The 25,267-nt window shown below is 34.5% G+C and overlaps 1 protein-coding gene across 2 annotated transcripts in view; it reads left to right on the top strand.

Annotated features, from left to right (window-relative positions):
- Nucleotides 1–25,023, top strand: part of TBC1D19 (TBC1 domain family member 19) — a 124,975-nt gene extending 99,952 nt beyond the window's left edge. For both annotated transcript variants that reach the window (XM_069494575.1, XM_069494574.1), the window contains 6 exons: nt 6,842–6,874; nt 10,475–10,584; nt 12,744–12,835; nt 18,990–19,105; nt 23,870–23,940; nt 24,918–25,023. In XM_069494575.1, coding sequence (XP_069350676.1) covers nt 6,842–6,874; nt 10,475–10,584; nt 12,744–12,835; nt 18,990–19,105; nt 23,870–23,940; nt 24,918–24,992 — 497 coding nt within the window. In that variant the 3' untranslated portion in view covers nt 24,993–25,023. The remainder of the gene's footprint in view (nt 1–6,841; nt 6,875–10,474; nt 10,585–12,743; nt 12,836–18,989; nt 19,106–23,869; nt 23,941–24,917) is intronic.
- The last annotated feature ends 244 nt before the right edge of the window (nt 25,024–25,267 follow it).

The following is a 25,267-nucleotide window of genomic DNA, read 5'->3' as shown; positions in this document are numbered from 1 at the left end:
TTTTACAAGGCTTGATTATATTTATAAATGCTCTAATTTCTATCATTAACAACATATATTGATTTCTATCACTTGTAGAAGATACTGTGCTGGGTGCTGAAGGTAATACACAGTATGAAATGTGGTTCTTGCTTCAAATAGCTTGTCACCTAGCTACTTAGAGAGCAGCTATAGATTTCAGAACTTGGGAGAAATGTAGTAAAAGTGTGATTAACGTGAGGCCTCTTAATCCTTGAATCCCTTTTTGCTGCTTGGCAGTTCACTAAGTCATTTATTGTAACCTTCCTTATTAAAAGTGCCTTGCCCTGAGTAGGATGTTCCTCCACTTAGTAGATCCTAATAAAAGTTTGTAGAAGATGAAAACAATATAATAAAGGCTTCCTTTCTGACTACCTTAATCTGCTTGTTGAAATGTTTCTGTAGTGGCTTAACAGAGGTAGGCAAAGTGTTTTTGAAGTAAGAATATAGGGGTTTTAGATAATAGAAATCTGCTTTGAGATTTAGTATGTAGAAAGATATAAGTACTTATACTTCTGGAAAGCATGAAACATGCCTTCTATTTATTAACTTATTTTTCTCTCTTAGCTTTTCTTTCACATATCAACATGTTTATTGTAGAAAAGTTAGAAAAGACAGATAAACTTTTTTATGATTTGTTAAAAGTCTATAAGTAATAAAGGAAATAAAATGAAAAAGCAAGAGAGGGAAGATAGAAAAAGATGGGTGTTCACAGGAAGAAAAAGAGACTCAACCAAAGAACAGAGAGAGGGAGAGACTTGAAGAAGAAAGGATATTCTCTGAGCTCTCCTTCTAAATGTTCCTAGAACTAGAGCTGGTGGCTATTGTGTCGTTAGGAATATTGACCTTATAATCTGGTTTTTAATTTTTTTCAGTTTCTAGAAAGCAAAGGACCTTTAAGTTGGTAAAGAATCTTACTATTGGAAAATCTTCATATGTACAGTTCTCTTCAAGTCTCACAAATTTTTCTGTGTTTACTCTAGACATAATTGTTAACATTGAATTTTAGAGTCAGGTGATACTTCAGAGACAATCTTAGTCCTTTTACATGTCAAGCAGGTTACTGAAGCTAAGGAGATTTCATGATGTTCCTACAGTTACCCAGCTGGTTTGTGCTAAGCCCACAATGGAACTCTGATCGCCTCACTAAAGATCAATATTTCTCTTGTTGCTCCTCTGTTCATCATTTACTCATCTATCCACCAAGTCATTCATTCAGCAAGGATGCATTCATCATCAACTATGTGAATGGCGCCATAAGTTGTATTACAAACATGAAGAAAACATACTTCCTATTCTCTGGAACAATCTGTTATATAGCTAATTATATCACAAAATATAGTAAAATCACAGTGTTGGAAATATGAACAAAGTGCCATGATAATGCAGAAAAATGAGCATTAATTATGATTAAGAGATCAGGAAGTGTTTCTCTGAGGTTGTAGTTGGCTTTAGTAGGGTTTTGATGGCTGAGTAGGATACAGAATTATCAAGTTCAGAGCTACCAAAGTTGATGAGTTCTGGTGATAATAAATCTAGTGTCGTGATACTATAAAGGACGTGAAGTCAGGATGGTATGACAAAGTGAGGTAGATAGATGTATCTCAGGTTGCAGGACATAATCATGAGTGTTTAAGTCCAGATCATAGGTCTTGAATTCTGCTTTGTAGACAGCCTATATTACAAGGCCAGGCTGTGAATTCCCTAAATACAGGAACGATGCCATATTCATTTTAATATCTCCAGAGGCTACAGAATAGATTTTTAAGTATTAGTTAATTGGTTGAGTAGGAGCTCAGCAAATATTTGATGGATAGGTAAATGGTCAGTGGAAAACCCTCAGTGGATGTAGAGGTCTTTTTCATGGTCTCGTCAATATTTTTGGAAGATAACTTGAGCCATTTAGAAAGTTCATTTGAGAGCTGAGAATCTGGAGGAGGGGATACAGATTAGGAGGCTCTTGCAGCACCATAGGTAAAAGTTCATCAGAGCCTGAATTCAGGCTTTTCCATAGCAATAAGGAAGGAAATAAAAGGTTTAAAAAATGATAGAGGGGGATTCTCAAGAGCTTCATATCCTCATTCTGCAAGTGTTTAATGAGTGCCTAGTGTATTCTGGGCACTGTGCTTATCTCTGGGGATAACAATATATAAATAAGATATAGCTCCTATAATCAAAGGATTTATTCTACTAGGAGAGAAGAAAATAAAAAATGATTACAAGACAATAAGGGAAAGAATACAACACTTGTTAAGTGCTGACTTTGTGTTGAGTATTGTGCTAATCATATTACATATATCGTATTTAATCCTCCCCCCTCAATGGTATTGTCCCCGTCCCTGCTTTATAGATGAAGGCAGGTCTGTCCTTAACTTTTGCAAGGCCCAGAGCAGGAGTACAAATGGAGGCCTACCTTCCATAAGTCTAAATATTTAAAAGTTATAAATTAGACTAATAAACTAGCTGATAAAGTCTACTCTGTTTTCTTGCCTTAACACATATGCCTTCATAATAATCTGGAAGGCCAGCTTTAAATTCAGTCTCCTCAGCTGTCCCCAGCCTGTGGTATCCGACCCCCTTCTCATCTATGGCTCCACCCTACACGTGGGACAGGTCTCATGGACATGCACATGGACTCGCCAGCCTGCAGGTCCCAGCTCTGTTCACACCTTCCACAAAGCCACCCTTGGGCCACCTCTCTGTACATGCCCATAAGGAGGGGGTTCCACCAAAGAGAACTGGCAGGCCCTGGAAGCTGGCGTAGGAGCCTTTGGGCTGAGAATTTGAGTGTCCTGTGTACCTAGGGTGTGGTCTGAAAGGAGAGGCATGGGTTGTGGGTAAGAGGTACAGCCAGAGGAGGGCCAGAGCGGGGCCCTCAGCTCAAGCCTTCCTGCCTAAGTCTAAGAGCAGTTTTGGATGAAGAAACAGGTTAAGTAACTTACCTAAGTGTACATAGGTTAAAAAATGGCAGAGCCAGAATTGCACAATTTGTCTAGGCACACAGAGAAGGAGTAATACCTCAGTCAGGGCACGTCAGCTGATAGAGAGTGCTGATTAAGGAATTGCTTGGGGGTGGGGAGGTCGGGCTGTTGGGGAGATCTTCCTAGGAGTACAGGTAGGAATGTTGGAGGGGTGGGGCAGGGACTGGGCTGGAGGTAGAGGAGAGCATTGCCTATGCCCTGAGGCTGAAGGGGTAGCAATCAGTTTGGCAGGATTAGAGTTGTGCTTGTGGGGCAGAGAGGAGGAACGAAGACTGAAGAGTTAAGTAGTCATTATACAAAAGGGACAGGAAAGGGACATAATCACATTTAGGTATAAGGACTGAGGGAGAACTAGAGAGCAAATATGACTTCTTGTCTGAATGACTAAGAGGGTGATGAGTCATTTACAGCAATAGGGAGTCCAGAAAGAGACCCGGGATACTGGGCTTTTATGATTGGAATTATGGGTTAATAATGAGAATACTGGTAGAGGGAGAGATAAAACAAGTAAGACAGAGTTTTGGAGGGCAGCTATGTTTAAGGAGTGGCTAGAAGAGAGAACCAGACAGAAACAAAACAAAACAAACTTAAAAAACTGAAGAACAGAAGTTTCTAAGAGACAAGGAACCTGGTCTGCATAATGTCATCAGTGCCTGGTCAGCACAAGTTTGAGAAGGAACCTTCAGTTGCTGTGAGTCCGTTAAGTACAGCACACAGAGAGAGGAGACCCTGGCTTTAGCAGCCAGAAGTTAGGGTCGTAGGGATGAAACAGTTTGCAAGCATTTGAGGGTATATAATGAGGAAGTAAAGGGAATGAATGTAGACAGTTAAAAAAAAAAAAAAATCAAGCGTGGCTTTGAGGAAAAGAGAGATTAAAGATTTGACAGGAAAGTAGTGCCGGGGAAGAAAATGGACTTTTTATTATTATTTTTACAATTACTGTTATACGTGAGGATATTTATAATATCCCTGGCTGAAAGGATGCAGTGAAATAGGAGAAGCTGTCATGAGACTTACCCACCCCTTGCCTGCGTCCTGCCACTATCCACCTTAAGGCCAGCTGTGCTCAGTAAACTAGCCCTGTTTCTGACAGTCACTGTGTGAAGCCCAGGGCTTCCACGTCACCCTTCTCAGGCGATTCGCCCTCCATGCTTCCATGGCTCTTTGGTCAGTGAGGCCTCCTCTGCCTTCCTCAAGCCTTGCCCTCCCCATGTTCCTTCTCGTTGTTATTTTTCTTTGTAGCACTTACCACTATCTGAAAAATATTCACTTGTTCTTACTATGATTTTTTGGCGCTAAGAAAGAGGCAGCTCCATCTCTTAGAAGAGAGTAGAGGCTTAATATGTATTTGCTGAAGGGTGCATACAAAGTGGGATCCCAAAGCAGGGGTGGCAAACTTCTGTGTAACCGGCCAGAGGGTAAATATGTTAAGTTTTGCTGGACACTAACAATCCCTGTCCCGTATTATTCTTTGTTGTCTGTGAAAATAATCCTTTAAAAATGTAAAAGCCGTTCTTAGCTCACAGGCAGCAATTAAGCCGCAGACCTCTCGCTTGCCAACCACTGTGAAAGTGAAGGAAACAGGATTTAGAGCACAGGTGAAGATGCTGGATGAAAAAGAAAAGGGATATGTCTTCCTTGGAGACTGAAAGTGAGAAAACAGGTGAAATAGAAAGAACAGGCAAATGAGAGAGTTCATGTCAGTGGCATCGGCCTCCTAGTGAGGGCGCAGTGAGGTCGGTACGTAAGTGTTAAACACCCGAAGGGCAGGAAAGTTTTGAAAGAACAGAATGGCTAATCAAATAGGAATAAGAAAATTGATAAACAACACAAGATTCAGCTGAAGTTGCACAAAACATGCATCTGTGCTAGAAGACTAGGGAAAAATGGAAAAGGGCGATCCTGAGAATTACAGCTTGTGAAGTTCTGCTGCACAAAATTCTGAAGATGGTTTGCCTGGCATACCAGTTCAGAATCATAATTGATTTTCCTCATACTATTTTTTATAATTTGCTTCTAGAAACAACAAAGAAATATGAACTAATTTGTGAATGATAATAATTGACATTTATTTATTAATAATAAATAGCCTATAGTATAACCATTATCTCATTAATGATATTATATAAGTTCTAACAATATCTGTGATTTACAGATGAGGAAACTAAAGCTTAGAGAAGTTAAAAAACTTACCCAAAGGCACACAAAGCTCTTAAAAGTGACAGAGCCAGATGAACCCAACCAAATCTGTCTGACACCCAGTCCCTGCTCTTAACTTATCGCGATAGGGTGCTGATTAATAAATTGATATCAGTGTGGAAGGAGGTCTCTAGTGACAATTCCTGTCCTTTGTCTTGTTGAGCATTTTTATATTGCTTTAGATGAGGACATAGATAGTATATTTACCAAAATTTTCAGTAACGTGGAACCAGGAAGAATAGGTAATACATTAGATAACAGAAGGAGAATCCAGGATTATCTCCAATTGGAATGGATCACCAAAGAAGAAATGTAATGGAGATAAAAATATAAACCTTTACTTAGGTCCAGAAACAACTGCTCAAGTGCACTATCTTAGCTGTGGGGTGTGTAGAGAAGAAAAATGCTTAGAGGTTTTAGTCACCTCACTTTAAGGACTATGGTGAACTGTAGCTTGTCAAGAGGAGAATGAAATAGGAAAGATATTCAAGACTACTTCATCTGAGGAAAAATTAAAGAAACTTATAAAGTCTTGAAGCAAAAAAATCCTGATGGTGATATTTCTTTAAGTTTTTATATATGAATAGAAAATAAATTAGACTTGTTCTATGTGACTTTTGTGGTTGGAACTGGGACTAATAAGTAGGGATTACAGGAAGCCAGGGTTTGAGTCAGTATGAGAAATAACTCTTCCAAAATTAAACCCATTCAAAATTATAATTGGTGGCATTGGATATTAATGCATGCCCTATTGCTAGACATGTTTTAAACTAAGACTGAACTAATTATTTATTAGAACTTACTCTAGATGACCTCTTACAGTCCCTGCGAACACTAAGTTTTACCTAGGAACATGTCAGATGAATAAAGCATTTCTATGCTATTTTTCAAAAAAGTAAACTTCTCAGCTTTCTTCTATACTGTTTGCAACATGATTTCGTACAGTGTTGACTATATAATGGTATATATTATAGAACTTCTGTTTTGAACCTAACCCGTACAAATTCTAATTTTTTACTTAGAATGTGACAAGATGTTTAATACACCAAGTTAAGCTTTGAGTATTTCTTTGAAAAGGATATATAATTTTTGCCAAAGATTATACTGAATTTGTGCTGTATTCCTGCCAGTATTTCTTCTAAGCTGTGTCCCATGATTAATTTTTAATAATTTTGGTAAACACCTATGGTGTTTAGTGGAAAGTGATATTTTCAAGAAGTGCCTTGAAAAGCTCACTTATCTTTTAACAGATTAGATTCTGATAGAGTGAAGTTGTTTTAGGAGGGACATACTCCATTTGACTTTCTAAGTTCTTAAACTTAATTCTGTGACCTACCTTATTATGTTTTTGTCCTGTTTTTGTATACATATATTCAAAGTTTTGATTTTTCATCATTATCAATAGAAAGTTAATTGGATATATGTTTGAAAACCTCTTGTTTGCTTTTCTGAAGGTATTAAAAATTTATTTTTATTGGTTACCATCACTAACTCTTTCTGACATTCATGAACAAAGTTGAAGCAAAAAATAGAAAACCTTTCTATTTTTAGTTTTAATCCTTTAAAGTTTTCCTAATAATCAGTAATACTGCTAATAATCCATACTACTACTTATTGAAAAGAAATGCTTTTTTATTTTTTAGGTGTTATCCCTTTTCATGGATTTTCAATGTATGGTAAGTTGGGCTCTAAAACCATTATGTTGTACACAATGAAAACATATAGTGTTATCTGTCAATTTAAAAAAAATAACTGAGAGCTACAGTTGTTTTCATATGGTAAGATAATAAAAGAAAAAACAAAGTAAAATGCATACTAGCCCTCCATAGGTTTTTATTACACTTTAGAAACTTAAACATAAAAATCACACTGTATGTCAAATCACCCATAAGTTATTATGAACATTTTTAAACATCGAGTGTTATGTTGTTATATATGTCCATTTAAAAAAATTAAAACTAAAAGGTCATTATAATTGGTTAGATGATGATTTCTTGACAAATTAGAATTAGAACATACTGTGAATGTGGTTCTGTGGTTTACCATTTTTCAATCCAATGGAAACTGGAGATACACATTAATGTGTAGCTCTAATAGGTATAAAATCAGGTTGCTTACATTTCTGATTCCTAATCCTCATGAGAGTCTTTTTAAGAAAAATATGTCAGAAAGAATCCTAAGGAAGGGACAACACTGAGTTTGAGCTCATGATTTCTCCAGGCTACTGGTATGCACAGCCACAATTACATTAGAGCATTCGGTCATCCTGTGGTACATGCACGTGGAAGATGCATGTTTAGGCTTGAGAGCTCGGAGTGCCTTTTGGGCCCCATGTGTCACTGAATGAGGAATGCAAGAAGCTTAGCAAAGATTACCAAGAGGAAGGACACTCTATACCTTAATGCCACTTAATTTTTAAATTTTTATGTATTACATATACACTTAAGATTGTTGTCCCTTTATTTCTACCCTCTACCTTTAGAATAAAAAGAAATACATTAATGTTTTGTCTTTGTAACAAGAATCAGCAATAAATTAACACTTTTCTTTGTAAAAATCACCTCAGTGTTCAACATCAGACAGTCCTGGTAAATGACATAATGTAAAACTTTTAAAACTAGCATACAATGGAAAGAATTCAAAGCACCTAGGGACTTGACTTTATGCTATCTTGATGGTGTTGGTCACAGGCTTGAATTATAGGGTACTTTATTCTCTTAACCAAAGTTTCATAACATAGTTCATAATTTGTAGTGACCTTACAGCCTATTTCTCTTGTAAACATGGGAAGAACTTAAAATAGAAAACCGTAAAAGATGAAGAATGTAAATTTTTACCTCTAATAATAAAAATGTTTGTCGTTTTATCCTTCTACTTTAATAATTCCAACTATAAAAATTTTTCAAGTAAATAGTTTTTAGAAATTGTACTTGAATGAGTTGGAGGATACTTGATGTCATGAAAGTTTAAATCTTTTAGCAATTCTCAGTGTTCAAAATACATCATTGACTCAGCCTCTGCCTAGTCACGTTTATGGTCATTTAAATAGGCTAAGGTTTACAAACCCAAGGGGAAAACATTTGTTAACAATGATGCAAAATATTTGATATGGAGTTTATTTATACTATTTTGGAAAACTATTTTAAGCATCCACATATACTTTACCAGCAACCACTTATTTAGAACCGGTACACTAGAATAATCACAAATCATCCCTAAGGTTGCCACTTCAGCTTTAGTTACTGTATTTCTTTAAAATTGTAATACTTATCTCTTTTAAAAATTGGTTCAGAATTTTTCTCTAATGTAAAAATGCCTTCTCCTCTCACGTTTATGCAGATTAATGAAGTTTTATTGTAGGTGTATAGTATATTACAACTTCATAAATTCCTATAGTATATTTAATTGGTTAAAAATATTATGAGCTAAATTTATTTTTATGGAAGAACCAAATAGGGAAAGATACTTAAAATTAAAAATTAAGTCATGTAGAATATTTTTTCCATATTATATGTAATGGACTAAAGCTTTTCCATGTCATAGCTACATAAGGGAAGTTAACCTAAATGTGGTATCTTGAAGAATAATTATAATTTTGTATTTTATATGTTTGTAGAAAAGTACTTATTTTAAAATTTTCTCTTCATTTCTTCACTGGAAGAAATGCGGTTTTATGAATCCTGTTTTCAGATTTTTTTCCCATTCAGATTTTATCAATCTGAATCAGATTATAGGTTTTTACATATCAATAACTTTAAAAATTAGAGGAAACATACATGTCATTTTTTAAAAGTATATAAATTCCAACCTTCTCTTTGAATTTATAATAATGCCATGTATTTGTGGCACATTGCCTTTTCTTACATTGTTATTACAATTTAAACCATGAGTTATTTTTAAATATACAGAACACCCTAATTTAGGCTATTTTAATAAGTAGCAATTTATTTTGATAATAAAATAAGTTTTAAAAGTTAGTTTTGAAGTGGAAGGATATGTCTGTTTTTAAACATTTATATACAGTGTATAAATTTTTCCACATTTATACAAGTAGTTAGTATTATATGTATTTAGATATTTACCTCCGAAAAGTGATTTTCTCTCTTGCCCTTCAGAAAAAGTAAAATTTCTCACTTGCGATGCTAGTCTTCAGCGACTTACTCATCAGTAACACTGGACACTGCCCTTTATCCCAGAAAATTGAACTTTTGTGTTTGTAAGCATTTAAAATATTTCAGTGTTTTTCCTTCCACTTTTTCAAAAAGCAGAGTGCCAAATTGGCTCACTGGTTTCCCTTCTCACTTAATACCTACTGCTCTCAGAGCATTATCGACAGATTATAGAACCGCAGAACTTCTTATTTGTCCAATTTATTGTTTGAAATTACCTTGTAAGTGAGCCATTTTTATTAAAATTAATAGCTAGGTAATGTAGTTTTATGTATCTGCATTATAAATCTGTTTATACCGCCTAAAATTCTTGAGGCTTGAAAAGATGGAAAGCGTGACCACGTTTGTCAGTGTAAAATAATCACGTGGTTAGTTCAGTCTCCAAGACCAGGACTTTCTGACGTCCAGCTATGGGATATCTGGTTGAGTTGACCCACCTGTGCTTAATTGCTAAGAACTGGGGGCAAAAGAGAACTGAATTCTACATTCATTAGAGAACTAAATCCTCTGCCTGGATTGTTTTAAGTCAATGAAAACTGTTTGATATAGATGGAGATGTGCCAGTATAGATGAATAGTGTAAAGCTATTACTCAAAAGTTTTAGTTTCAAATTGAATTAATTTGAACTAATTGAAGACTATAATTCTAAAAGTTAGTCATAAATCACTTTATATTTTACTTACCTGACTTCCAAAATTAAAAATTTTTAAAAGTGACCTGAATCTTTTGTGGGACAAAGTAAAAATGAGTTGCCTGATTTCACTTTCTTACTACTTCAGTTAAAAGAGAGAGACTTGACTGTATGTAGTTTTTATAAGTTACTCTGAATTTTTAATATTTCTATATGATTCCATTATGTCATTCTTAGCTGTTTAGTTGGGATTACAATAGTTTGTAATATACTCCTTTCTTTGTAAAATTAATGGCTGTTTGAATTTTACATGTACATATATCCCCTTTTCAAAATAAAAGTAGATATGATTTTAAACTTGTCTATGAATGAATGTAATTACTATAAAATATTGATGTATTCTTTCATATTTCATGAATTTATTTAAAAATTTTTAGTAGTTCTGCAGTATTATCAATTAATTTTTTTTCTTTCAGTTGCACCACTTTGTTTTCTATACCATGAACCTTCCAAATTGTATCAGATATTCCGTGAGATGTATGTGCGTTTTTTCTTCAGACTTCATTCCATTTCTTCTCATCCTTCTGTAAGTTCATTAAAAAATGAATCAAATCAGACTCTAAACTGTTCTTTTTTTCTTTAAGAAAAAGTCTTCTACTCAATTAAATTACAAAGCAACAGATTTTAATTTGTGATGTTAAGCAACATGTTTTCTTTTTTATAGCATAAATAGAAGATGAATTGATATTTAAATATTTTGGGTTATAATTAGAGAGGAAGAAGTCTCATATCGACTACATTGAAATTATCTTTTATATAGTAAAAGAAAAACATAGAATGTATTATTATCCTTGACAAAGATGGCTCTACCTTCTTTCCTGGTTTCTTACCTATGAAATGAAGTTAATAATGTATGTCATCTGTAGTGCTGTAGAGATGTCTACAAAGCACTCAGTGTAGTTAGTAGTTGGCTCCTAGCAGGTGTTTGGTAAATAAATGACTGTTGTTATAATTATCATCATCTTTCTTTGTTAATCAAAATCAAACATTTGTCACTTGTTTGTCAATTTCTTATTTGGTTAATTATCATTTATCATACTAGATATTTTCTTTGTGTTAATATATATTCAATACAAACCTCCTTTGCCCCCAGTATGAGTCAAGGAAAAGCATATTGGGAGTTAAGCATTTTTATGTTTTATTTTGGCCACTCCTTTTTCATATCTTTTGTTTTTCCTTCCATACGCTTGAGTAAAAGCTGTGGTGGTTTTATTTCAGTGTTTTTTCACCCCTTTGGACCTGCTTTGGTCTACCTGTGGGTAACTTTACTGCCTCTTCAGAAGAAATATTGAATTGGAATATATGTCAGCGCTACCAAATTTCCCTAAAGGAGAGACTGTGTTACTGCTACTAAATTATAATAAAGAGCTGGTCCTTATCCCTCCCGTTTAAACCTGTGTATTCCTATTCCACCTTCCTCCATCTCCAGTTTTGTTCCTTTACATTGCTAGTGAAAGTTGGCAAATAACAGAATTCCAGGATGTCACAGATAAGCAAAGGAACACCAATTATCTCAGGTTTCTTATCTCTAAGAGAACTTGATTTAGTTCTTAATGTTTAATCTAGAATCATCAGAAATATTAATAACAATTAGCATTAATAATTTTCTAGTATCTCATTCTTAGCATCAGATTTTTTACTCTTACATTCTATGCCGTTTTATGCTTCAGAGTTTAAAAAAACTGGTTGCACAGTACACAGCAGTGGTGTTCTCCCTGCGCAGAGCACCGAGGCCCGACACTGGGCAGCGCTGGGTGTTCCTTCTCTCCCTCCATACTGGCCCTGAGGTGTCATTTTTCAGCTAATTGATTGAACTGGGCCTGCCTCAGCCCTTTCTTTATTCAGTGGAACAAAGACTTACAGGCAGTCATCTCTTTTTTGGCTTGCAGCCAAACTGAACTATTTGGAACCCTGACAGCCTTTTTTCTTTAGAAATTCAAAAAGAGGATTAAAACCTCCTTACAAAGATCAACCTTGAGGAATGCTGAGCTTCAAGAAAGACTTTATTCAGAGTTGTCAAATAATAAACATACTTGAAAAACCATCTGTTTAAATCAGTTACTTCTTGTGCTTTACAGATACTGTACTTTTTAAAAAGTAGATTTCAATAAAAAAAATTATGTGTATACTAAGTAATCAAACATTCTTGTTTGATAACTTCCTGATGTAAATTTTAAGCAGTCAGCAGCCAGTCTTTTCCTGGGGGTAGATTTCAAAGAAAGGGCGAGAAAAGCAGGAAATATTTTCCCCAATGAGCAGAGGCTGGAGGGGAAGGAACATAAAAATTGAGAGGGAGTAAAGGGTGTGGCTGCAGCACTAGCGAAATACCTGGAAACTGGAAAAACTCATTTTGCTGGGCCTAAGTGATAATACGTGGCTTGCAAAGTAGGTTTTCTGTAAAGTGATGTTTTCTTTGGACCCTCCAAATATTACATACTGAGTTATGTGTGGAGCCTATTGTGTTAAAAAGGAGACCTTTAGCATATCTGTAAGTGTATGTATAAAATAGATCTTTAAACACAATGTTAAAGATCCATTGGTACAGTTCCTGTTTTTGACTCTTAAATAATATGAAGAATATTTATGTTGATAGTGTTTCTCATTTTCTATTTGAATAATTTGTTGGCATGGTTAATTTTAAATACTAAAATAACTATTTCTCTTATGATTCATTATTGTATCCAGGGTATTGTGTCACTCTGTTTGCTGTTTGAAACTCTTCTTCAAACTTATCTTCCCCAGCTCTTTTATCATCTACGAGAAATTGGGGCACAACCGTAAGTATGTTTTTCCTAATAGAAGAATAGTTTCACATCAGAAAGCTCTTTATTTATCATTGAAAAACACTTGCATAGATGTAGTAATTATTCAGAGAAATTAAGCTAACATTTTCCCCAATAAAACAATAATTGTAAAATAGTAAATTGTGACAACATTGTGCCAAAAATTCTTAAGAGAATTACCAAAATCCTAATGAAGTCTTATTTACTAGGATTTTTGTGTCTCATACAAGAATCACCAAAATGAACTAATTTCTATTGATAATGAAAGATGTTAGCCCAAACCGAGGAAAATATTTGTGTAAACAAAAATAGTACCTGAAAAATGTGATAATACTAACATTAAGTCGGCATAGGCCAAATCTATCAGAGAACCACTTTTGAAAACTACAAAGTTTGCTGTCTTTTATTTAAGCAAACCAGCTCAATTATCTATCAATGGTTGTACACTGTGATTCTTCATTCCTAAAGTCTGAATTTTATTCATTGATCTCAGTATGAGTTATAGATGAATATGTAGAATAGGTCTGGACTTCAATATTATTGGTTCTGTTTCTCTTTTTAATTAACAATGTCTACAGCAACAGAAATTTCCAAATGATCTACCAGTGTTTTGTTCCTGCCTTCTGCTCTGTAACTATTTTTTCCTATTAAGGAGAGCATATTTGAAAAGAACATGAACTTTTTGAGGCCACAAAAGGAATTAATGGGAAATAGAATAGTGTAGTATTTGTCTTCCCCACACATGAATCCATAACAGATGGATGGTTGAGTGGGTGGAAATTTAACCCATATTCAAATTTCATTTCTGTTAAGCTGCATAATCCTGGTAAAATTATTTAATTTATCAAAGCTTCAATTTCTTTATTTTTAAATCAAGGTAATTCAATTTCTTTATCTTAAAAATCAATAGAATTCATACCTCATGGAGTTGTTTCAAGATCAAATGATTATAGAGAGAGAGATATCTCCTTTTTATAAAGTACCATTGAATTTCAGATATTTTAGAAATGTCCTGTGTAAAACAATACTTCATATCATCCATTGATGATACTGAACTGATGCTCTTTTTACCAAAAGTTTGGCACTTGTCCCTGAGGCCTCATCAGAAGAACGAAGACAAGTGGTTTGAGGAAAAGAGAAATTTATTAGTTTGCCAGCAAATGAGGAAGATAGTAGACTCATGTCTTAAAGTACCATAATCCCCTCTATAAACAGAAATACAGAGCTTTTGAAAGTTTTTAGCTTGGGGCTATTACTGTTTAACCATAGTTGATGGTCCTGATCTACCCTATCTCCTTTACAACCTCCTGAGCTCTGCCCAGACAATTCCCTTGAGCCATTCCCTTACCCCTCTGATCATTGACCTCAGGCAGGAATGCAGGTTTTAATTCTCAAGAAGAGCTGGGAGGGTGGGGTTTACCCTTTTTCTGGCTGTTCCCTCTGTTACACTGTTTTCTTTGTAGCCATTTAAAAAAAAAAAAAATTCTGTTCATGATTAAGATTATAAAACAAGAATGTAGCAGAAATATTTTATATTGAGCACAAAACTTTTTTTCTTAACTTGTGAATTGACCTCTTTTTGGTTATTGTGAAATGAACATTAGAGTGTCACTAGGTTTTTCTTTATTAGGAGGAAGATATTTACTTCATTGCTAGAAACTAAAATTTTGATTTTTTTCTAGCCTATTATATACTTTATTCATTAAAAGGAATTAATTTATTTTAATGATTTATGATAAATGTGAAAATTCTTACACAGGAGAAAGTATAAAAATTCTAGTTGTCAACATAGAAATCAATTTTTAAAAGGCTTTCATAAATGAAAACTGATGCTGTTGGAAGCTTTTTAATTTTGAATTTAATTTCTTTAATAGATATAGCACTAGTCAGGTTATCTAGTTCTTCTTGAATGAGCTTCAGTAGTTTATGCACTTTATCTAAGTTATCATATTTGTGGACATGAAGTTTTTCATAGCATTTCCTATTTATTCTTAATTAGCTTTTTAACATCGATAGGATTAGTAGTAACATCACCTCTCTCATTACTGCAATTAGTATTTGTATTGTCCTTCTCTTTTTCTTGATTATTCTAGCTAGAGGTTTATCAATTTCATTCATCTCTGAAAAAACCAGTTTTGATTTCTCTCTGTTGTTTTTGTGTTTCAGTTTCATTGATTTCTTCTGTTGTATGTATTATTTCCTTCTTTTTGCTTGCTTTAGGTTTATTTTGTTCTTGTCTTTCTACTCATTGAGGGTGGTATTTAGATCATTTATTTAGAAGCTTTCTTTTTTTTTTTTTTTTTTTTTTTTTTGAGACAGAGTCTCACTCTGTTGGCCAGGCTAGAGTGAGTGCCGTGGCATCAGCCTAGCTCACAGCAACCTCAAACTCCTGAGCTCAAGCGATCCTCCTGTCTCAGCCTCCCGAGTAGCTGGGACTACAGGCATGCACCACCATGCCCGGCTAATTTTTTCTATATATATTTTTAGCTGTCCATATAATTTCTTTCTATTTTTAGTAGAGATGGGGTCTCACTCTTGCTCAGGCTGGTCTCGAACTCCTGAGCTCAAACGATCCGCCCACCTCGGCCTCCCAGAGTGCTAGGATTACAGGCGTGAGCCACCACGCCCGGCCCTTCTTTTTTTTTAATATAAGCATTGATGTTACAAATTTCTCTCAGAGTACCCCTTTACTTCCATCCAGTGAATTTTAACATGTTATCTTTTTGTTTTCATTCAATTCAAAATATTTTATAATTTCTCTTGTGATTTCCTCTTTGAACATGGGTTATATAAAAGTGTGTTTAATTTCTAAATATTTAGAAAGATATATCTTTCTGTCATTGACTTACATTTTAATTCCATTGCAGTTAGACAGCATATGCTTCATATAATTTCAATTGTTTTAAATTTGCTGAGGTTTTTTTGACACAGAATATGATCTATCTTGGTGAATGTTTCTTGTACACTTAAAAAGAATTTGTATTTTTCAAATGTTGGGCAGAATGTCCTATAAATGTCAATGAAGCCAAGTTTGTTGATAATGTTTTTCAAACCTTCTATATATTTATTTTTTGTCTACTTTTTCAATTGATTTTCTAGAGAGAAGTGTTAGAGTGTCTAATTATAATTGTGGATTTTGTCTGTTTTTTCCTTCATTGCTGTATATGTTTTTATTTTATGTATTTGAAGCTTTGTTTTTAGGAGAATTGATCCCTTTATTATTGTCTAATGTCCTTTATTCCTGGTAATAAATCTACTACGTCTGATATTAATATAGCTATTTCACCTTTCTTTTGATTATAATTTTTATTCTGTTACTTTTATAATATTGATTATCAACATCTTTATTTTTCAAATGGATTTCTTGTCCAAGGTATAGTTGGGTCTTCTAATGTGGCAGTCTTTTTTAATTGGTGTTTATATGTTTGTACCATTTATATCTAATGTATATTAATATTATTGGATTGAAATCTATCTTACTAGAATTTTTTATTTGTACCATGTTCTCTTTATTCCTTTTTTCTCTTTCTCTGCCTGAATTGAATTGAACATTTTTTATTCCATTTTATGTCCACTATTGGATTATTACTTATACTTTTTTAAACATGTTTTTGGTAGGTGCCAGAGGGTTTACAATATACAGCTTTAATTAATCACATTCTACCTACAAATAAACTTTAGGCCTAGATGCCTTCACTGGCAAATTCTACCAAGCATTTCAGGAAGAAATAGTATCAATCCTCATTTTTCCCTGACTGCTATCAAGATCTTTGTTTTTAGTTCTCCCCAATTTGATTATGATGATCTAGACATGATTTCTTTGGGTTTATTCTGTTTAGGGTTTGCTAAGCTTTTTGAATCTGTAAGTTTGTATCTTTTACCAGATTTGGGAAATTTTCATCTGTCATTCCTTCAAGTATTTTTTCTGTACCATACTCATTCTCCTTTTCTTCTGGGATTCCAGTGATACAAATCTTAAAACTTTTGGTGTAAAAGAAAAAAGAAAAAGGAAAAACCTTTTGGTATTGTCCCACAGGTCCTTGAAACTTTGTTCATATTTTTTTTAATGTTTTTTTCCTTTATGGTTCAGAGTGGACATTTTCTATTGATCCTGTACTCTACTTCACTGGCCCTTTCCTCTGGCATTTCCGTTTTGCTATTGGACCCATCTAGTGAGGGATTTTTGTGGGGTTTGTGGTTTTTTGGTTATTGTATTTTTCAGTTCTATAATTTCCAATTGATTCTTCTTCATACAAAACTCACAGAATTGTACACTAATGAGAGTAAATTCTACTACACAGTATTCCCCTCTTATCTTCAGGGAATATGTTCCAAGATCCCTAGTGGATTCCTGAAGCCACGGACAGTACCAAACCCTATATATACTATGTTTTTTCCTGTACATACATACCTAAAATAAAATTTAATTTGTAAATTAGACACAGTAAGAGATTTAAAACAATAACTAAGGATAAAATAGAACAGTTATAACAATATGCCAGCATCACTACTCTTGCACTTTGGGGCCATCAGTAAATAAAATAAGGGTTACTTGAACACACTCACTGCAATACCAAGGCAGTCAGTCTGATAACCTGTATGGCCACTAAGTGACTAACAGGCAGGTAGCATTTACAGCATGGATACATTGGACAGAAGGGTGATTCATGTCCAGGGTGGGGACCGTGCAAGATTTCCTCATGTTCCTCAGAGCAGCACACAATTTAAAACTTATGAATTGTTTATTTCTAGAATTTTTCATTTAATATTTTGAGACCATAGTTGACTGATGGGTAACTGAAATTACAGAACGCAAAACTACAGAGAAGGGGAGCACTACTGTACGTAAATTATACCTTAATAAACTTATTTCTAAAAACTGATGCTGTACTATTTCTATGTCTGGGGGTGGGGATGTATAGGACTATTCCTTTAATGTGACACTGAGAATTTGAGTAAAGTGAAACTAGTTGAAGTTAACAATTTAGCCTTAAAAGTCAAATGCATTTTTAAGTATTAAAATATTCAGTGCCTAAAGTTTCTTTTGCACCTATAAAGAGATATTCTAAAGCCAACCAAAAAAGCTTAATTTGTCAATACTACTGCTTACATGTATTTTGTTATATTAAAACAATAGTGATCCAATATTTAGGAATTTCTGAAACTTGGGGATCTTTTTCAGTCTTAAGATAATACAATGACAGTAACTAAGGAAATCTCTGGGTCCATTTTTCTCTTTAAGAGAATAAATAGCATAACTATTTATCAACATAATAACAATTCCAGCAAAGTGTTTGGCTAGCTCCTCTCACAGACAGCCAAGGGATTTTTAAATGCTAATAGATGAAACAGAAATGGAGGGACTAGTTTATCTCCTAAAGAACGATAGCCAAAAAGTTCATTTCGTGATTTTAATGATAAATTGTTATTATAATATAATCTACTTATAAATAGTGGGATCTCACACATCTTAGAGTTTTTTTTTTGTTGTTGTTTGTTTGTTTTTTCCCCTGCAAAATGGAATTCAATTGAATTTTCTGGTCGATCTTTCAGAGCTTGATGACTTCCTCACTAAAATGAAGGGTTTGAAATCAGAAGTCTATTTCTAAGGTCTCATAGCTTTAAAGCTATTTTTCTTTGTCCTTCAAAACTCCTACTTGTTATATTAATTTTATTTGTCCTATGTAGCCATTTGACTGAAATGTAGAAAAATAATTTATTAAATTGAAAAAATATGAAGCTGTTTAACATTCTTTCAAGTATTTTCAATAAAAATTCAGATTATTATGGCTTGCCTGGAATTGTTAAGAGTATTAGAAGATCAGTTCATTGATAGCTAATTAGTACATACTCTGAAAAACAGAATGTAGGAATGAGTATTATAAAGGCTGAACTCTAACATAAAGGAGAGCCCAGCATATGTAATTCTTCTTAATACTCTAAGACCATTAATTTGAGGACTCATGGTTTCTTAGCACTGCACTTTTGCAGCTTTTAAGAAAGTATTTTAGTTTTATATGCCCAGGTGATTTCTAAGACTCTCAAAGGAGCTACCTTAACAATAGAATTGGTTAGGCTCTTCTGATACTGTCTTTACATAAGAAAAAATTCCAGTGATAAATTAATTTTCATTCTTCTTTGCTTACAGACTTCGCATATCATTTAAGTGGATGGTTCGAGCTTTCTCCGGATACTTAGCTACAGATCAACTCTTGCTTTTGTGGGATAGAATCCTCGGATACAACTCTCTGGAAATTCTTGCTGGTAAGAGTAAATGCTTTGTTGTAAAACACATGATGTTCCTATAGTAAAGGCCCCTTTTCTTTCTAACATGCACCATCTGTAATTGGAGTTTGAGTCTACAGTTATTTGTCGTTTCTAATTCATATTCCTTTAATAGATTAGTATCTGGCTTTGAGGACAAGTACTGAGGTTCTGTGATCTTGACACTTCTGTCTAACTGCCCAACACCAACCTATTCCTAGTTTTTCTTCTTGGTCTCCAGGAAAGCTCATTTTCCCTCTCCCCCTCTCCCTTCCCCTCCCTTCCCCTCATTTAGTCCGGGCAGGGCTCACTCTCTCTCAGCACCCATGAGGTCTGTGCAGTGGAGTGTAGATATACTTCTGCTCTACTCTGGACTCCTCTGACTACCTTAGTGTTCTATTCTGTGACCCTTCTCAAGTACCTAAAATCTAAACTGAAAACTGAGTATCCTCACACAGCTGAAATCTCAACTCTTCTGGCCCTCAGTTTATACTGAATTTAAAACTTTTTCCTTTTTTTTTTCCTTAGTCTCTGACTTCTGCCCTGGTGGCTGAGTTTCCCCTTTTAGGTATTCTCTCAGAACAAAAAATATTTCATCTTTTGTTCAGGAAGCCACAGATTCATCTCTTATTTTATATTTAAGCAGTTCTTACAACAGATATATGCACAAGGCAATTATATAATAATACACAGGGCACATATTTCTTATTAATTATATTATTTTGCTTCTTGTATGCACAGCAAACCCAGTCATTTTTATCGTTGATATTATTCATTGAAATTCAAATAATAATTATGAGGTCTTCACAATACTAGATGGAGATCAGGAAAGTCGGCAGAATGTTTCCTTACCTTAAATGGATAGCATTGAAAAATCACCTGTCTGGGCTGTTGTGGAAATAATTCTTAGCTGAAGAAGAATAAGATATGAAGATTCTGTAGGTGCCATATTAACCTATTCTTGAATGCTGAGAGGTATATAGTAATTGGGTGGCATTTTGAAAGGGAAAACCACACTAATAATAAAGTACCATGAAGATAAATGTCATCCCTAGTGTAATCAGAGAGACCACTAATGTTTTTGACGATGCCTAGTATCCTTCTCTCTCAGTTTTTTGTTTAAAGCCCATACAAATATGAGTTAGGAAAGAATGGTCTCATTTCTTTTGGCTGAATGGCAGTGATATATGTAATCTAGAGGTCGAAGGAATCCTAGAGGGCTTTAGGTACAATGTATTTTAAACATTTCTGACAAGCAATCCTTAACCTTTGTTTGAACACTTCAGTGTTAAGTAATCCCTGTCTTCTTAGGTGGCCCATTTCATTTCTGGATAATATGGCTTATTAAAATGTACTCCTGTTAAACCAAGGTCATTTTCATGTTTTTTCTACTCTCACATTCCCATTTCTCCCCAGAGTCTTCTATTTTCTAAGCCAAGTAGCCTTGTTTTCTGCTTTGATTTCTCAAGTGACAGAATTTTAGACTTTCCACCAAATAACTCTCCTCTGGATGTGCCAGAAATTTTGAAGATTACTGTATATAGCATTTGGTATCATTTTTAAAAGACATTAAAGCATGTTAAAGAAGGGGGCTCAATATAAGAAAGTACTTTCTGATAATTAGGCCTTTCCAAAAGGAGAATGGGCTCTTTAACTGTCACCTGAAGGGTCAAGAGCTTTTGTACCTTGAAAGAAATGTTGAATTAGAAAACCTTGAAGGCTTCTTCCAATTTAAATTCTTTCATTCCATGACTTATTGCCCTTTAGCAAACTGAAGGAAAAGAGAAATAAATGTATACTGAATGCTGTATTTGCTTTAAGCCAGGCACTTTGCTATGAGCTCAATAGATTAATAAAAAAGTTTACTGATGAATAGGTAGAAATGTAATTCACATTATTATATCCACTTACTTTCCCTTAGTGCTTTTAAAAATCAACAGGGAAAAATTCTAGAACATCTAGAAATAGAACTAGACTGTTGGAAACTTTCCTACCATGGGATTCAGATAATAAGCCATGGGGTCGATAATTTCATCTAGATGTGTAAAAATTAGTTTTGATTATTTCATACATTTTTGGCATGAGTATTTTAGGACCTCCTTTTTTGATCAAGTGAGTTATTATATAGTCTTTAGAAATATTTTAATAAACATCACTGGCTTTAATTGTGAAGTAGAGCCTTTTGAAGAGCATTCTGAAGCAAAAGTGTCTTAATGTTCATGATAGAGTTGCTTAGAATTAAAGTAATAAGAATGGTTTAAAAAACCAAAAGAAAATAGAGTTTCTACATTTCATATAAAACATAATTTCAGTTGAAACTATCCCAAAGTATAGGTCTTTTCTCCTTGGCAAACAAACCCGTTCTGCGGAAGGGCTGGGCAAACCAAACATGAAGCAGACGGAAAGGCACTCCTGTGATGTGACACCAAGATAAATAAAGGTTATGAGCACATGAGCGTTTTGGATGCTGAGGTCAATTAGTGAACTGCTCTTTTTCCCCCTCTTATCTCCCCTTGGAAAAACAGTTTCTCACTGTGTAAAAACCCTTTCCTGCCACAGCAGAGTATTTGGTCAGCCTGTCAAGCTTCTAGTGACTCTGTTCAATTATACACAAAAAAGGAAGTAGTGATTATATTCCTTAGTTTCTAAAATGTCTCCGCTATACAAATTATGATTCCAGATACTAGGAAGCTGTAAAAAATTGCTGGTCCACAGAACTTGTTTTATGACATTCTTGTAATCATGAATTACGTGACTTTAAAGTGACTTTAAAATACTTAAGTTTTCTCCTTTTCAATTAAAGAGTAAATTCTTGGTCCCAGATCTCTTATATCTCTTGTTACATATTGAATAATTCCAGCTGACTTGACTTTTTAAATTTTACCACTACCATCTTTTTCTCCCCAGACTTTTTCTCTCTAACTAGTTGTAATGGTTTTTTTTGCCACCTTATTCCCTAGAAAAGTACCTGTGCTTCTGAGTCACTGGTTGCACTCTGCTTCTATCTGGGGAAATTAAGAGGTCTGGCGCCTGACTTCTGCTCCTGAGGCACAACTACCCACGTGTCAGTGCCCAGGACTACCATAACGTCATGCTTCAGGCTTTCTCTGGAAAACCATTCTGAGGAACAGCAGAGGAGATGATTTTTAGGAAAGCACACAGATTTTCATGTCATGGATGTGTCATTACGGCTTTCCTTAATAGTGTTTTCACATAGTGGTTAGGTGCACAGGCTACCTGTGTGACTCTGAACATGTCACCCAGCTCACTGTGCCTCACTTTCTATGTTAGTAAAGTGGGCTAATAATGGTATTTAACTCGTAGAATTGGTGTGAGACTTGATTGCCATTATTATTTCCATTATAAAAATGTATTTTTTAAAATATATATGTTTGCAGTAGGTATGCAGTATACCTAGGAACCGATCTTCCAAATAATTTTGAATATTTCTTACTACTAATTTGCTAAACTTTAATGACTCATTGTAGGGAATACACTACCATCACTGATGATGGAAAAAAATAGGACAAGTTAAGAATTATTTCCAGGCAGTACCATCTCCTTATCAGTGTCACCTGCCTCTTACGTGGGTCCTTCTGTTGTCCATGACTCATTCTCTCACATGGAGTTTTATGGTAGATTATATAAGTATTATGTGTTAGCATTACTCTTCTTTGACATGCATATGTTTAATGGAAACAATAATTCAAGTGTTGTTTTCTACTTAATGTATCTTATTAACCTACAAGTTGTTCTATAATGGGTTTATTTTCAAAGTTTCAACTTCTCTTTCTTGTAGCCAACATCACTGTAAATGTCAGGATCGGCCCCACAGCAGCCCTCCCTACAGATATATCCATTTGTGACATTCTAAAAAGTCAATGTTGCATATAAAAATGTAAATATAACAAAATATTTTTTAAGAAAAGGTTTTAAATCCATGATTCTATCAGGATACTTCCTTAATACATATGAAACGTGATCTGATATATTTAAAAATTTGGTCATCATATAACTTTTCAGAAGCCTCTCCATTATATTAGTAAGAAATACCTATATCAGAATAAACCTGAATTTATAAGACAGTCATTAAGGCCGGGCGTGGTGGCTCACGCCTGTAATCCTAGCACTCTGGGAGGCCGAGGTGGGCGGATCATTTGAGCTCAGGAGTTCGAGACCAGCCTGAGCAAGAGCGAGACCCCATCTCTACTAAAAATAGAAAGGAATTATATGGACAGCTAAAAATATATATAGAAAAAATTAGCCGGGCATGGTGGCACATGCCTGTAGTCCCAGCTACTCGGGAGGCTGAGACAGGAAGATCGCTTAAGCCCAGGAGATTGAGGTTGCTGTGAGCTAGGCTGACGCCACGGCACTCACACTAGCCTGGGCAACAGAGTGAGACTCTGTCTCAAAAAAAAAAAAAAAAAAAAAAAAGACAGTCATTAGATCTTCATGCCATGTTAAAACTGTTATAATTTACGTTGCAGATATAAATGAAACAATTTATAAAATGGCTTTTTAAAGACCATTGATTTTTCCTTTTTCCCAAAACTGTGGTATTCAGTTTGTGTAGCCATCAGAAACTGTTCAGTAGAGTAGAGGATTTCCATTCATCACTAGACCTTAACTCAAACTGTGGGGGTGTGGTCAGTCGTATAAAGCACCGGTTCTGAGCTTTCATGTAGCGGACTGTGGGCACAGCAGTGACTCCGCTGGGCTGAGGATAGGCCAGCAGTTGAAATAGTGTTCATTCTTTTCCAGTGCTGGCAGCTGCCGTGTTTGCTTTCCGAGCAGTGAACCTGATGGAGGTGACATCACTGGCCGCAGCTGAAGTAAGGATAAGTTTCACTCAGATGGGATGGAAATAGTTCCTGAGAGATTGCCAGGCTCACTCATTTTAGTGTCTGATGCATAGGACACACATTACTTGTAGCCAAATTTTTTAACTTGGGTAAAACCCGTAAGTTCCAAGATAAGTAATATTAAGTAATCAAATTTCCTTAATTATTTGAAAAGTCTTCTTATGAAGGGATCATAAACAAGATTATTATGGGAAACCATTATAACCATTATGGGAAACCAGATACCTAGTAATTTTCATGGGAACTACTGGGACTTCCTTATTATTGCTCACGTCCATGCATTATGCTCTCAGAACAAAGAAAAACTAGTTGAGACAGCATGTGTTTAGATCATGTAGTAAAGATACATAGTGGTTCTTTTAAACTGTGAGTTAATTATTTAAAACTGATTTCTTTTTAATGGTATCATTTATATCTGAAATATGGTTCAATTAAATAGTGCTTACCTTATTACTCTATTTGTTATCTCTCATGGAAATGTAAATTTTATCCTTAAAATAGCTGCCTACATTCTTTGTTTAAAGGGAAGAGGATGTTTATGCATCTTGCAACTGAATAAACATTAGTTCCATCTCAAAATTATTTCCTGCAGTTACTCCTTACACTAGAATAACGGGACTAGGATTCATAATGTACGTTTATTTATAGAAGCAAGTTGAAATGTTAGACCTCTTATAAACTCATGCTACCTTGTATATTTGAAGAAGGCTCAAGGCTAAAGTCCAGGTTATTTTCTACTGCACGTTTTAGCATTTTGTGCATGTAACTAACATTAATATATTCAGAAAAAAGAAGGAAAGTTATAACTTTAGTACAAAGATTTAGGACAAATCCAAAGAACTTGAGTATGTGTTGATGCCAAAATTACATTATGATGGTGTTTCTGTTGTACCATATTTCATAGACTTCACTTTGCTATTAATAATTCTTTTTGTTTTTTGTTTCAGGCAGTTCTTGCTGACCTTTCTACTTTAAAAGTTATGCCTCTTCTTCAGATTTTTCTGTTTGCCACTGTCACCTGATCTTCTTCAAGGTCACTGACAACAGATCTAGTTTTTCATTAGAAACCAATCATGAACTATGCAAACTCTGCATAAAACCAAAATTAAACTTTGCATATAAGCCAATAAAGATCATGTTCCCTCCTCAGTTAAACCTAAGTAGTTTTTCACTTTTTGAAAAAATAACTTCACACCAAATATTGCATTGCATGCTGCTGATTTTCAAGAAAGAAGCAATAAACATAACTTCTGCTAAGTTGAGCATACTATATATATAATCCCGACTTGTAAAAGGC

The sequence above is a fragment of the Eulemur rufifrons genome, chromosome 19 (genome assembly GCF_041146395.1).
Source record: "Eulemur rufifrons isolate Redbay chromosome 19, OSU_ERuf_1, whole genome shotgun sequence".
Taxonomy (NCBI): Eukaryota; Metazoa; Chordata; class Mammalia; order Primates; family Lemuridae; genus Eulemur; species Eulemur rufifrons.
The sequence above is the reverse complement of the archived record's forward strand: the minus strand, read 5'-3'. Positions and strand labels throughout refer to the sequence as shown.